The following is a 15,662-nucleotide window of genomic DNA, read 5'->3' as shown; positions in this document are numbered from 1 at the left end:
ACTAGGCTGGCAGGGCAGGCACTTTACTGAGTCATCTTGTCAGCCCAGGACTAGTGCTTTTATTTTAAAAGACACCAAAGAGCTCATTCATTCACTCCCGGACTCCAGCCCTCTCCCTTCGTGAGGACACAGTCACAGGTGGGGGAAAGCCTTCACCAGAGCATTACCATGCTGGCGCCCTGCGTTCAGACTTCTAGCCTCTAGGACTATGAGAAGGATGTTTCTGTGGTTAGAAAACAATATACAGTCTGTGGTATTTTGTCATGGCTTTCAGAGCAGACTTAAACAACTAGGATTGGGGTGGGGCAGGGGCAGAACATTGAGGCTGAAGAGGTTCTTCATGTTAGTCTGTGGTAGATGGACTGGGAGTGTGGCCAGCTGGATCCCAGAGGCTTCAAGGCTCTGGCTCCTGTACAAGCAGTGTCCTCCACAGCTGGAAAGAAGGGCTTCTTCTAGGACAGTGTGTGAACTCCTGAGCTTGCTGACTTCTGAGCCCTGCAAGGAGAGCATGCCTGTGCCTGTCCCTGAGAGATGGGTCTCCAGATACCAATACAGGGCTCTCCCTTTGGGCCTCTCAGTGAAGAGCAGGCTAAAGCTGAGGGGTGAGACCCTAACAGGAGAGCCATATGGTTTAAGGTCCACTACACATTTTCAAAACATGTCTCTGAATATGTCTCACTTGGACCCTGAGAGGCAGGAATAATCATTCGCAGTTTGAAGGTGAGCAATCAGACACACAGGAGGGCCAGCTTTCTTGCCTAAGTTAGAAGTGTGAATCAGGATCTTTGGATCCCAGATCCATACTCTGTATACTCTGTGTGTATTCTCCCATGTGTACACGGTGTCCAGGGGTGGGAGGAGGAGCTTGGCACCCAGTGGTTAGGGAGGAGGAAGTTTCCGTGGGGCTCACTCTGGTGATAGGCTGGGTTTCTGTACGCACGGTGGGAAAGGCTGGGGAAGGGTGGTGGTCCTCAATGGAGAGAGAAGAGCCTTTGTTCAGCGACTCCTTTAGCTGAAGCACAGGGAGCTGTGAGGGAAAGGCCTTCACAGGTGGAGCAGGGGGCTCTCCCACACTGCTTATCAAGGATTGTCACTGAATTTTATTCCTGGCAGGCAGTAGGGAGCCATTACAGGAGACTGAGTGTGGAGTCAAAGGAGAGAGAGCCGGTCTCTGCTCACTCGCTAACCCACTCGTTTCACTTTGCTAGACTGGGCCCTGGGAACTCCAGGTAAGGCCTGGTCTCTGACCTCTGCCTCCCAAGGGCTTGAAGGCTGCAGGCTGAGTACTCCGTGCACACTGTGCCCGTGGAGTCTTGTTTGGCACTGTGCTGATTTTGTACAGGCTGCATTTAAAGGGAAACTGAGGGAAAGAGGCCCCTGAGCTGTGGCTGGAAGAAGAGGGGCTCCTCATTTCCCTCGGTAGGCTTCATGCCAGCCAGCACCTGCTTTGACCCAGGAACTCGGACTTAGATCTACACGTCAGGGCCTTCCAGGATGAGTGATGGGCTCTTCCAACCATCTGTTGTCTAAAGGCTGAGGAGCTCCTTGTGTGTTGAGCGAGGCCTGGCCCACACTGGCTTACTTTAACAAAGTCCACCAGACTTTACTAAAGAGGTACAGTCATGCTTTCTGGCTTTGTGTCATCTGGCATGGGGCAGAGGCACAGTCATCCCAACCTCACTAGCTGTGACCACAGTGAAAACCTAGGCTTTGATCACAGGATGGAGCAGCTGCACGGAATCACTTTCGGAGCGGACAGAAAGTCTTCAACTAGGGGAACAGCTCTGGTGGGTAAAACGCTCCTGTCCCATGTGTTCTGAGGTACGCTGCAACCCATTGGGTTACCTCCCATGTTCTCAGAACCACCCAACCAGACATAAAGCTCGCTTGTACTTGCTTGTTGGCTCTTTATTTAGACCCCTGTTGGACTTACACTCATATAGACGATGACACCATTCCCTCAGTTACAAACACACTTTAACTGAGACAACAGGCAACGTTTAAGGGCAGTGAAAGCTAAAGTCTGATTAGGTGAGAGGCAGGAGGATGAAGGAAGGGTCTGCATATGCTTCGGGAAGTCGTGCCATCGTCTCACACTCGGCTCCTGCTTATCAGAGCGAGGAAAACAAAGGAGGGAAATAACCCTAGATGCTGGAGTATTCACCATAATCCCCTCACATCCGGCTTTGGCAGGCAGGCAAGTATAGATGGTATTTAACGTACCCACCCTTTTCCTACACCCCCTGTGCTCAGGCCCTACTAGAGTTGGCTGCAAGGCATCCGGGCAGAGATCAACAAGCAAGCAGCAACATGGACAACCTACTTGCCAAGATCCAAGAATCCATCCCAAACTGGGAAACGATTTCCTCACAGGAAGTGCAGTTATGGCTGCACAGCTGTACAGGCAGCTCATCTGCCCGTGTGAACTGGGAACACAGAGAGCAGGGGGATGACCGCGGCACCCTCAGCTGTGCCAGCAGCCAAGGAACTTGGTCCTACAACCAGAAAGGCTGGGGAAAGCAATGTGTGGTCTTTGCTTCCATTTTTCTATTTTAAACCTTTCTCTCAAACCGTTCTAAGCCCTTCATCTTGGTCTATGTAGAAATAGGAGCGCTGGGCAGAAAGCACAACATTCATGAGTCGAAGAGACGAGGGAGCCTCAAATAGTTTTGGCTTTTCCAGAGAGGGTTTCTTTGTGTTGCCCTAGCTGTCCTGGAACTGGCTCTGTAGACCAGGCTGGCATCAAACTCATGGAGATCCTCCTGCCTCTGCCCTCTGCCTTCATGCTGGGATAGAGCATGTACCACGACTGCCCAGTGAAAGAATCTGGATTCTTATTGTTTGGTTGTTTGTTTAAATGGAGAAAGGAGTTAAAGCCAGCTATAAGGAAACATAAACCTAGATAATGTCACTGCCAACCTGGCCTTGTGCTAAGGTGACAGACAGGGCTCAGGGAAGGCAAAGGATTTCTCAGATATCTCCCTTTCAGAGCTAACTGGGGTCCCACACAGATTGAGACCCTACTTAATAGAAGGCCATCTTGGCCTCTTCCCTGAGTCTGAGCTGCAGCCATCAGTCTGTCCCTGGCGTATGATGACAGCATGTGCTTAGCACAGTGCTCAGCCCCTGGCATGCAGCCAGCTGGCAGTCAGCCAGTCTCTGTACTGTGGGTCGCAGGTGACTGGCTAGGGGTAGAGCTGAGAGTGTCTTAGTCTGTGCTCTGGATTATACCCTAGCACCTGGATAGAATGACCTGGAAGAAAAGAAGCTTAAGAAGTTAGGACTTCGTCCTGCTTCATCTCATCGTGGGAAAACACAGTGAGGACTTATGTACAAAAGAGGTGGGGACAGAGGGACTGGTCCCGTGCTGTACTTACTCATTCTCCATAGTCAGCCCACTCCCACAAGAAAGGCATTAATCTGTCCCACCAGCACAATCACCTTGGAAAAACTCCGTGTCTCCAATGTATCACAATGGCAACCAAATTTGAACCTAACTTCGAAAAAACCACAACTCAAACCACCGCAGCATGCCAAAACCGAGGGCCTATTTTCTAATGCTGGCAAGGCAGGGCCATTTCCAGGAGTTTGGGCAGAACACCAATGGCTTCGAGATACAGGCACACACATGACCAGGATCCCAGTGAAGCCTGAGGGAGGACGCTCAGGTACGCCCATGTCAGCAGCCCACTGGCACCCATAAGAGCTTGTGCTGAGCCTGTCTGTCCTAGGATCTCAGATATAATGAGACTCACTTGCACAGGTCTTCCCGTCGCTCCGGAGCACGTGACCTTCAGGACATTGGCAGGCAAAGGACTTGTCGGTGTTGACACAGGAGTATTCACAACCGTGGTTGCTCAGCAAGCAGTAATCTGCCCCTGTAAGACCAAAGCCAAGTGAGGTTCCTGAGCCTGTGTCAGCCAGCCTTCTGGGTTGTGGTGGGTGACAAGTAACATTTACTGCCTTTGAAAACATGTGGTCCCCAGCAGATTTCCCCTTAGTCTCCCTGTGGGGGAGAGAGAAAAGGCAGAGGAGAACATGCTGTTCTCTGCGTTGTCTATACACTCTGTTGGGAACCCTTCCCTGCAGAAAGGTGAAAGGGGGACTCACTGGAGCAGGTCTTGAGGTCATCGTTAATAAGGAAGCCTTCGGAGCACTGGCAGACAAAGGACTCCTCCGTGTTCAGGCACAGCTGCTCACAGCCATGGTCCTGCTGTGCACAGTGGTCCACCCCTGCAGCGGTCACAAATCCAAAAACACAAAGGAACTCAGGTGCCCACATGCCACTGAGTAAGGCTAAGCAAAGCCTTCCTGGCGGCAACAGCAGCCACGGGGATGGTACTGTGCTCGCTGAGACATCGGCTTTGCTCCATGTCAGTGACACAAACCTAGAGTCGTCTGGGATGAGGGAATCTCAACTGAGAAATTGTCTCCCCAAAAGTGGCCTGTGTATGCTGTGTCCTTGATGCTGATCGGAGCCCACTGTGAATGGTGTCACCTCCAGGAATGTAGCCCTGTGTGGTATAAGGAAGCAAGCTGACTGTGAGCCTGGTTGCAAGGCAGTAAGCAGAGCTCCTCTGTGGTCTCTGCCTCAGTTCCTGCCTTCAGTTCCCTCAGTCACACACTGTTACCTGGAAGTGTAAACCGAAACAAACTGCTTTTGGCCATGGAGTTTATCCCAGCAGCAGAGAAGCAAACTAGGTCAGGTCTGATTCCCACGTCCTTGCTATGGATGTGGGTCACACTTAGCCTCTCTGCACCGTGACCTCGTGACCCTGGGGTGATGGCAGTCCCTTTTCTTTTCTATGCCTCCCTTGACTCTGTGTGTTCACATATGGTACAGCGCATTATGAGCTTGTGGGGGCCACTTTATCATTCTTAGGAAATGTAGTCCACCTCCTTTAGACAGGGACTCTCTTACTAGCTTGGAGACCAACAGTTAGGCTAGACTGCCTGACTAACAGGAGCCTTTCTCAAGTGGAAATTTCTGGTTTCTTTGGAAACTCGGTTGTGTCATGTGATGCTCTTCTGGAAACTGTCTTATGAGAGGATGTTCTGCTGAAGCAGACATGTGAGAGGACGCTGTGATGTTTGGGAAGAGTATGAGCAGAACCCAACAAACCCCCACTGGTAACTCGCCTTGTAACGCTTTGCAGGTCTCTGCTGATCTTCCCTTGTCCTGACTTCATAGAAAAGAGCCAAAGAGCTTCTCATGGTGTTCTACTTGCTTCCTGACACTTGAGAGGACTCGTACTAATGTGGCAGAGCCTTGTGGTTTCCTCTGGATCGAGCCGCTGCTGCTGATTCATGTTTGGTGTTTGCTGACTGGACTGGATTGCTGCTACTGATCTGTGTTTGGAATCACCCCAAAGAACTACTTCTAAACAGCTCCACCTCTCCCGTTTCTTATTAACCTTTCTTCTCCCCTACCTTTGCTTGGTGGGCTAGAAGGGGGCTTGAAGCATTTAAGAACCTTTATCAAAATGGGTTTTGAAAAAACTCAAGCCTACACTGTTCTGTTTCTACCCTCCCTGTGCTGAGACCACAATGCATGGTGACACATCTCCACTCTTACCTAGGTAATGGATGTAGAACTCAGACCCCTGGCTTGCAAAACCGTTTACTAATGGTTATCTCCCCTAGACACCTGGCAATTTCTTACTGGTAATAACACAAAGTCAGAGGAGTTGATCCACCTAAGGCCCTCCAGTGGCTGGCATATAGCAACCACTTAATGAATAGCTATTATTATTAATACTAAGTAGTGCTTAGAGAGAATTACTGTGTAATTCATTTCTATTTGAAAATTTAAAAGTCAATTTAAAAAACTCTCTTAATCAGGACATCCAGATTCAGAAAATAAAAGCTTCAGTTGCTGTGTGGCCTCTTCTGGCATCTGAACATCATACAGCTGTTCCTTGGGCAGGGAGAATGGAAAGCCAGGGAACACACAGCTATGGTGGACAGCTTCCACAGAGAGCCCCATGGGCTGCCTCCCAGATTTACTGAATGGAGAAAATGTAACCCTCACTGGCCAGACAGACACTGAAGACTTCATGACAGCCCACAGAAGTAAGTCTTTTCACCCTGCATGTCTGAGGACTAGTGCCTTCTGCATAGTCCACTGGTAGCCATAGCTACTGCAGACTCTTTCGGGGTCTCAGGAGCCACAGGCTCGTGCTCACATCCTGATCTGCCATTTACCAGGCAGAATTGTTGGGAAGCATGTGAGAGCTAGGGTGTTGAAGGTGCTCACAACTGTGTCTGCATGGACTGAGCACCTCAGAAGAGTTGGCTGCCATTATGTCTGGGGCTCTCTAAGAACGCCATGAATTTCCCTGGGGACTTCTGGACAGAAGCAGTTGGTTTATATTTTCTAAATGTTGACACATCTATAAAGACCCCCCAACTTTTCTGGTCTCATATCTGAGCTCTTCTAGATTCCTCAAGGCATGCTGGGAGAGTCAGGGAGTCCAGGACTCTTTGATGCCTAAGGTAGGTTCAGCAAAGTTGCAGATTAATTCCAGGGCCAGCAGGATTTGGCACCTCCATTAACCAGGTATCTTCTTGTTGAACGAAAATCTCCTTCTATTCCCCATTAGCACAGGATCCAGCAACAGCCAGAAGGAAGTATACAGCACAGTGTTGACTTTCGCATCAACCTCTTCATTCAGAAGTCCCTTGACTTCTGGGATCAGACAGGAGAATGAGGTTCCCACAGGTTGGCTCTGTATCTCATACTTCAGCTGTGAAACTTCCCCTCCTGGCAGTCAAGGGTCCAGATGTTCAACAGCTACATGGTTCTCACTCACAGTCTTCTGTCTGCAGAGCCGAGCAGATGCATAGCATACGTGTGCAAGGCACAAAGGAACGACTTATGTAGGCCAGGGCCACTAGCCCCAGCTCTCAGTGTGTCGGGGTCCTGGTATCCAGCACAGCCCCCGCATGGTCTTAGCCTTGGCTGGCTTGGGACTGTGAAGACTGTACCTCAAAAAAGGAAAGTGAGGGCCACCCCGCTGACAAGACCTGAAACTTCTCATGTATTTGTGTCACCAAGATTATTGTGGGTCTCATATAAGGAAAAAATGGAACAGCTTCACAAAATTCCCATGTTGCCCAGTTTTTCCCTTACATCAGCCTGGGTAGTTGAAAGTTTGCCAAGGTCCACCCCTTTTGGCTCCTCGCTCCAACCTGGTCCTGGCCATTAGTCACTCTCACAGGCTTGGTGATGTGGACTATTATCTTTTATCTTCAGTATTATGTTTATCACAAACCAGGCATTAGGCCAAGAGATTGAAATGGCCTCAACTATTTCCCATAACCATCTCAGGAATCAATGCTATTAACTTTTAAAAATATGCAATCAAAGCTTGGAGAACAACCTGTCTGAGTCACATCTATAGAATGCAACAGAGCTTAGATTTGAATTTGGGCCTATCTGACTGAGCAAATGCTTTTAATAGCAAAGACTAATAACTGCCAGCAGCCCTGTTCTAAGCAGCCTGCATTCTTCACCTCCCACCCCTGCCACCTCTTCCCAGCTTTATTATTGCTGGAATCTAACCAATAGCTTTGTGCATGCAAAGTTACCGCTCAACTTACTGACTTAACTACACCCTCAACCCCTATCTTAATTTGGATTTCCATGGCTGTAAAAAGACACCATGATCAAGGCAACTTTTATAAAGAACAATATTTAATTGAGGCTGGCTTACAATTTCATTATGGCAGGAAACATGGCAGACAGGGTGTTGGAGGAGCTGAGAGATCCACATCTTGACCTGAAGGCAGCCAGAAGACTGGCTTCCAGGCATCTAGGAGGAGAGTCTCAAAGTCCACATCCAAAGCAACATACCTCCTCCAACAAGGGCACACCTCCTCTAACAAGGTCATACCTCCAATAGTGCCACTCCCTGGGCCAAGCATATTCAAACCACCATATTCTATGTCTTAGCCCTCATAGGCTTGTTCAACACATGAGTCTATGGGAGCCATACCTAGCCATAGCTTAATACAAAATACATTTAGTTCAACTTCAAAAGTTCCCATAGTCTATCACAGTCTCAACAATGTAAGAAGTCCAAAGTCTCTTCTAAGATTCGTCTAATCACTTAACTGTAATCTCCTGTAAAATCAAATCAAAAAGCAGATCACATACCTCCAACATTATATGTTACCATTCTAAAACATCATAATGAGAAAATACTGGGCTGAAATAAGACAAAAAACTGGCTGGGCAAACTCCAAACTCTATGTCTCCATGTCTGAGGTCAAATCGCTCTTCAAATGTCCAACTCTATTCATCTTTGTTGACAGCAACAAACTTCTTCCTCTTGGGCTAGCTCAACTCCATGCTAGCAGCTTTCCTCAGCAGGGGTCCCACAGCTCTTACATCTTCGACATCTTGGGATATCCAAGGCAACTTCAACTTTACAGATTCTTGTTCCAATGTCTAGGATCCACACATAATCTTCTGGGCTCCTCCAAAGGGCTTGGGCCACTTCTCCAGTTCTGTTCTCTGAAGAAGTCTGGCTCTGGTTGACTCCACTCCACTGCTACTGCTGTTCTTAGTGGTCATCCCATGGTGCTGGCATCTCCGATATGCTGGAATCTTCTGCTGCAATTAGACTTCACCAATAGCCTCTCAAAGGCTCTCTTCATGGTGCCAAGGCTCAACTTTGTGTGATCCTTTTAGTTCTGGGCCATCAAAAGCTGCGCCTTCACCAATGGTTTCCCTGGCCTCTCACAGTGCCAAGCCTCAGCTGCTCTTCATGACCCCATTCATGCCTTCAAAACCAATATCATCTGGGTGATTCTTAAACATTACCAAGTCCAACTGCAACACAAGGTACAACCTTGGCTATCTTTGGAACACAGCTTCCTTGTGCTCTCAGAAAACACTTCCTAGATGCTGGTGTCTTCTTAATCACCGCTAATTTCTTAACTCCAGCTAACCAGCCTCAATTTCCCCAGTCATCTCTTCTATTCTTGACTCTAAAGCCAGAGCCACATGGCCAAAGATGCCAAGTTCTGCTACTTTCTTGGGCTGGACCATGGCCCCCTTATTGTATTGCCAGATTTCTGTTTTTCAACTCCCTCATGGCTTAAGCATGGCTTTCCTGAAATTCAGTCTGTAGATTGACCTTGAACTCAGAGATCTACATGACTCTGGCTCCTGAATGCTGGGATTAAAGGCATGTGCCACCATACCTGGACTTAAGCTTTTCTTTAACTGGAACTTATTCTGTACCAGGCTGACCTTGAGCTCAGAGATCTGCTTGTCTCTGTCTCCTGGATTAAAGGTGTGTACCATCATGCCTGAACCTAAGCTTTTCATTGTAGATCTTAATCAAGTTGAAAACTGAGAATAGCTATCACAATCAGTCCCTTGATAATTTGACACACAATGACATCTTATTTATTTATGTCCAAGTGAAAACAATAACCAGGTCATAATAACACCTAAAGTGATAAAACCCTCCCTCATACAACTGCAAATATATAAGTTTAGCTAGGTGGAACCTTGCCCAGAGGTCACCACTTCCTTAATTCCATTTAATATCCTCAAACACAGGAGTTAGCTTCATTCCACTTCCTGGTATCCCATTTACTCTTTGAACCATACATTTTGTATTTTTCTGTTCTAAGCTGGCTATGCTTGATCAAAATGCTCTTCATGAGAGTAAACCAGAGAACAAAGCCTACACTGGGCTTTTTTGAGATTTCCTTTGTCAATGCAATAAATATAAATTTCTTTACCTTAGCCTCAGGAAGACTGTTTGGATAATGGCAAAAAGCAGCAACATTCTTCACCAAAATATTGTAAGAACAATCTCCAGAGTTCAAATCATCTCAATGCCAATGTCTTCTATAGTCCTACTAGAATGGCCCATTAAGTCCCACTTAAAGCATTCCCTGGCTTTCCAAATCCAAAGTCCTCAAATCCACATTCCTCCAAACAAAAACATGGTCAGGCCTATACAGTGATACTCTAGTCCCTGGTACTGATTTCTGTCTTAATTTGGATTTCCATTGTTATGTAGAGACACCACACCAAAGCAACTTTTATAAAGGACAACATTTAATTTGCCTGGTTTACAGTTTCATCAAGGCAGGAAGCATGGAAGCATCCAGGCAGACAGGGTGCTGGAAGAGCTGAGAGAGTTACATCTTGATCTGAAGGCAGCCAGGAAAAAACTGGCTTCCAGACAATTAGAAGGAGGGTCTCGAAGTCCATGTGCAAAATAACACACTTCCTCCAACAATGGCACACTTCCTAATAGTGCCACTCCATGGGCCAAACATATCCAAACTGCCACAAACCCTATACATTTATTTATTTCCATCCCCCACACCCATCTTGTTCTCTTCCAATTTTTTTGAGATGACATATTGCTCTAGAGTCCATGCTAGTCTTGAATTCACCATCCTCTGCCTCAGCCTCCTGAGTGCTAAGAGTGTACCACTGTACTTAGCATATACTCTCTTTAAATTTCTTTTAGACTTATGTATTTTATGTGTATCAGAATTTTGCCTGTATGTATGTATGTATGTATGTATGTATGTATGTATGCATGTATGTGTATTATATGTATGTCTGGTGTCCATGGAAATCAGAAAATGGTGTTGAATCCCCTGGAACTGGTATTAGAGTTATGAGCCACTAGATGGGTGCTGGGGACAGAATCTGGATCTTCTACAAGAGCAACAAGTACTCTTAACCACTGATCCACCTCTCTAGACCCCATATGGATTCTCTTGATCATTACAATTCAACCTTTTTTTTTTAGTTCTTTTTTTCAGAGCTGGGGACCGAACCCAGGGCCTTGCGCTTCCTAGGCAAGTGCTCTACCACTGAGCTAAATCCCCAACCCCACAATTCAACCTTTAAAGTGAGCTGTACTAACAGTGACATTTGATGGTTTGCAAATTGCAAGAAACCCAGTAACTCTGGAAGGATATGGATGCTAATGAGCCCAAAGGACTGTAAATGGCCCCCACTCCATCAGCACCCACTCCCCTGTGCACACTCACGGCTGCAGGTCTTGCCATTGGGATCCAGAGTGTAGCCCCGACGGCAGCGGCAGTAGTGACCCTCCTCTGTGTTCACACACTCGTGCTCACAGCCTGGTTTGTTCAGAGCACAGTAGTTGATCCCTGAGGAGAGAAAGCGAAGACCTCTCTCTTCAGACTGTGTGAGGCTATTAGGTGGGCTCCAGGGTTCCCACATGGAGAAAGAGTGCTGGATACTGCTTGCTAAGGCAAGCTAGGAATTATCATTCAGTCAGTCATCCACCAGCCAAGTGCGAGGCCCTAGATACTAATGTAAATGTGAGTGCTGCTGAGGGCTGGCCTTCAAGGGTTTGCACTCTGGAGATACAGCAAAAAAGAATCAGGAAATTGAGTGCCAAGAAATGAGGTGAGGCTATTGATGCCTTCTGTGCACTGCACTGCTGGTTAAACCATAAACTGAGGAGCAGTATAAAGGGAGGTGAGTGGATGTAACTTCATCTAGTAGGGTCTGGTATGCCAAAGTCACATGCCAGAATTGTCACATAATATTCTTTTATTTATGTCAACTCATAAAGAGTTCAAGGAGAATGAAGAAGGTCAGACCAAAAACAGGAACGATGAGAAACATCACACATCAAGTCACAGTGTCAGATGACTTGGGAAAGAAACTCCAGAATTACTACAAAGGTTAAAAATGTTGAAGCAGAGAATCTAAACTCCTCACTAAGGAGCTCCAGGTCCAGAGAAGTAAAAATAGCCTGCCCAAATGACATAGCTGATGTGGATGGCAGTTCCCAGACTGGACCTCAAGACTCATAGCTCGGGCTAACTAGGAAATTCACACTGGCTTTTAAGGGTATTATTCCAGCAATAACGAGCTCCAACCTGAGTACCAGAGCCCGAAATCTCACAGCCCACATCCAGGTCACACTGCAATTGCTCAACCTCAGATCCTGATGGCATTGCCACCTCCATGATGCAAGCATTAAGGGCAGCTCTGACAGGCAGATCTTAGAGATCCAGGCCTGAGTTCCCAGCAAAGACAACAGAAAATGTAATGAGAAGGAGGAGGAGGAGGAGGAGGAGGAGGAGGAGGAGGAGGAGGAGGAGGAGGAGGAGGAGGAGGAGGATTTGGAGATGGGCCAACAAAGACACCAGCTTTTAGGAAAAATCTGTTTTTCCTGGATATAAAAGCAGGGCACCTAGCTGAAGAGGAAATGGAGCTGTCATTATCAAACATGTGGATGAGTGTTAGGGACTCTGGCAGAGGCCACGGCCTACCAAAGGGACTATTTGTGGGGTCTTAAAGCAGCTCTCCTACCTTTTGTTCTCTCAGCACACGTCCCTTGATGATCTGTACAATGGCTACCTGTGAGGCTTCTCCTCTTCAGGATCCTCCAGCAAGGTGTGGAGGGAGGGTTTGAGTCCAAAGAACCTTAGAGGACTGGCAAGAGATGCAGTACCTCAAGCAAAGTCTCTATTAATGGCTACATGCCAATTTCTTCCCCATTAGTAACACAGGAAGCATGTTATCATAATGCCTGTCTGTGCTGAACCAGATTTAATTATCTCCTAGAAACCCTCATCCACTAATAGGAGCCCACTAGCAACTGATTTCCTACAGTGTAGTCAGCCCCTCAGTCATCCCTAGGCAAAGGTGTCAGCAGTGCAGAAGAGAGCAGCTAGGTCACGAAGCTGTCCCTCCAACACAATGTTAGGGGTGTGTGGTCTAATGGAAATATTCCACCTCATTGTCCTCACAGTTTGAATCTCTTCATTCAGGTTCTCATAATATTTGACTGTTTCAAGGGTTTGTATCCAGGTTTGGGGGTAGGAATTATCCTTTATAAGGAAGGCTCAGTTTCAAAATATGGGCTCTGTAACCACACAAAGTTTAATATTCATTAGAAAGAGTGTTGAACTTAGTCTGTGCCATAAGCAGGATGGGACTTGTCTAGATTCAGTTCCACATATGAGCCACAATACTTTTCAGAAGTACATGGTACAGTCTTGCCATGCAACACATGAAGGCTAGGAAGAAGTAGCAGGCACAATACACAGGGAGACATCCTAGCAGGCATGGTAGTGCACACTGGAGAACCCAGCCCTCAGAGGTTAAAGAAAGATATGTGTAATGTTGAGGCCAGCCTGTACCACATAGCCAGAGTCTGTCTTAAAACAATCCAAACCAAAAATAACAGCAAGGGAAGGAGGGAGGAAGGAAGGAAGGAAGGAAATATACATCACTAATCAGAAGTTCTGGGAAATTCTACAAATGCTGTGGTGAGGAAATCACAAAGATCAAGAAGTTCCGTTTACACTATAATTTCTCCAGGATAATGTATCTCAGAGCAGCTCCATCACTCATTCTTTCATACATAATCTATTCCACAAGTCTGCACTCAACCCACACGACCCAAGCACTCTGAACTGTTGAGGATTCTGTAATGTAAAAGGGCAATCACCTCTTCCTGGTAGGACTTTCACTTTGGTGTCCTTCAGGAAGAATCTGGCGTGTGTGTGTGTGCGTGTGTGTGTGTGTGTGTGTGTGTGTGTGTGTGTGTGTGTTTATGTGTGTATGTATGCATGTGTGTGTATGTATGCATGTGTGTGTATGTATGCATGTGTGTGTATGTATGCATATGCATCTGCAGATATTAGAGATGTAGTCTAGAAGTCTGGTTTGGAGTAGATGCTCCAGTGGCTGGCTACCCCTCAGTATTTCAGGTGACAGACGTCTGAGTCATAGACTTCCTCACCCCCATCCTGCTGATGCTCTGTTGCCTTTGAAACAATGGCTGCAATGACTGAGTGTATCACCCTCCTCTTTCCTTCCTATCAAAGAGAACAGAGCCTTAATGTCCCCACACTCAGCTGTCATCAAGTGCCCCATCTAGTAAAACTTGAAGAAACCAGCTCCTTTTATGCCACATCTCTGTCTTTTTTTTTCTCCCGTTTGTAGGAGCATGTGACAGGGGTGTAGGGGTGTTTACCCTCATTTCAAGGAGTAGCTTCAGCATGGACTGAGTTGGTAAGCAAATCTCAGGACCAGACTCAGTCTATTCAATCTCTAGAAAAATGTCCCACAAAAGGTTCTGCTGAGGCAAAGGAAAATAAGAACAGAATGATGTTAATAAACACAAACAACCATTACAAATACAAAATGCTGGGGCTAGAGAGATGGCTCAGTGGTTAAGAGCACTGACTGCTCTTCCAGAGGTCCTGAGTTCAAATCCCAGCAACCACATGGTGGATCGAAACCATCTGTAATAAGATGTGATGCCTGCTTCTGGTGTGTCTGAAGACAGGTACAGAGATAAATAAGTCTTTTTTAAAAAGAACAATAAACAAACAAACAAACAAACACAAGAAGCAAAAGGTCTGCCAAGAAAGGAAAGCTGACAGGAACACTTGGAGGAATAGGACAGGACCACTTACTTCGGCAGGTTTTCCTGTCTGGATTTAGCATGAAGCCTTTCAGGCAGCGGCAGAAAGCAGATGTCTGGGCATTGACACACTCATGCTGACATCCATGATCCGAGGAGGCACAGTAGTCTATCTCTGGAAAGAAAGCAAGGTCTTGGGAATCATGAATAAGTCAATATGGCGAGGCATGAAAACCAAGGGTTCCCTGTCTCTATTTTCCCCAAGGGTATAAAGTACAGAACTTATAATTTTGACCCAGAAGAGCCTCTTCAAAAAAAAAAAAACAAAAACAAAAACAAAAAAAAAAAACAAAAAAAAAACCAAAGACAAAAACAAAAACAAAAACAAAAACATTTCCATGTCTAGATATTATGTCCTCATCTCAAAGATCTTTTTGACATTTGATTCTATAAAATATTTATATATCAGAGGAATTTGTGAACATGCACATTCCTTGAGTTGGTTCCCATAAAAGCCACTGGACTTAAATCTACATTGGGGCGGGACATAGCGGCATAACTTCATTCCCAGCTCTTGGGTGGCAAAGGCAGGCAGATCTCTGTGTGTTCAAGGCCAACCAATACTATATAGTGACAGTTGGTCTCAAAACAAAACAAAACACACACACACACACACACACACACACACACACACACACACACACACACGTTGGTCTGAGGAAATACTTCAGTGGTAAAGAAGTGACACAGCCTGCCAAGACTGAACAGCACCAAAAAAAGAGGTAAATGTTTTATAGATGACTCAGTGCCTAAAGTGTCTGCTGCTGAGTATTAGGAGTTCAGAATACCAGTACCAACATAAATGCCCACCTGTAATCCCAGAACTCAGAGGCAAGATAGGTGATCCCCAGAGCATGCATGCTTCAAGATTAGCCAAATTGGCAAGCTCTGGATTCAGATCTCAATTTGATGTATAAGGTGGACAAGGATCACGGAAGATACTCCAGGTCATACTCTGGCCTTTACATGTATGCACAAATATGTGCATGCACACCCCACCCCAACATAAGTGCTCATACATATAAACACACATACATATGCCAAAAAAAAAAACCGAACTGGATTTTGTTTACTGTGTTACAAGCTAAGGAGAGAGAATAGCTGAGCATTTAATTGAATTTATGCAATTAAATAGATGAAAACTTTCCCAAATCAAACTCTAAACCACTTAAACGCTTTATACACTGAACTAAATAATCAAAT

General features: G+C 46.2%; 1 protein-coding gene across 3 annotated transcripts in view; it reads right to left on the bottom strand.

Moving 5' to 3' along the window:
• Matn2 (matrilin 2) overlaps positions 1–15,662 on the bottom strand; it is a 149,628-nt gene that overhangs the window by 23,522 nt on the left and 110,444 nt on the right. For all 3 annotated transcript variants that reach the window (XM_017595223.3, XM_039080152.2, NM_001427155.1), the window contains exons 7-10: positions 14,452–14,574; positions 11,035–11,157; positions 4,111–4,233; positions 3,756–3,878 (exon numbers count right to left, since the gene is read on the bottom strand). In XM_017595223.3, the coding sequence (XP_017450712.1) occupies positions 3,756–3,878; positions 4,111–4,233; positions 11,035–11,157; positions 14,452–14,574 (492 nt within the window). The remainder of the gene's footprint in view (positions 1–3,755; positions 3,879–4,110; positions 4,234–11,034; positions 11,158–14,451; positions 14,575–15,662) is intronic.

Source organism: Rattus norvegicus, chromosome 7, assembly GCF_036323735.1.
Source record: "Rattus norvegicus strain BN/NHsdMcwi chromosome 7, GRCr8, whole genome shotgun sequence".
Lineage (NCBI taxonomy): Eukaryota > Metazoa > Chordata > Mammalia > Rodentia > Muridae > Rattus > Rattus norvegicus.
Note: the sequence above shows the minus strand (reverse complement) of the source record. Positions and strands in the feature narration are given on the sequence as shown.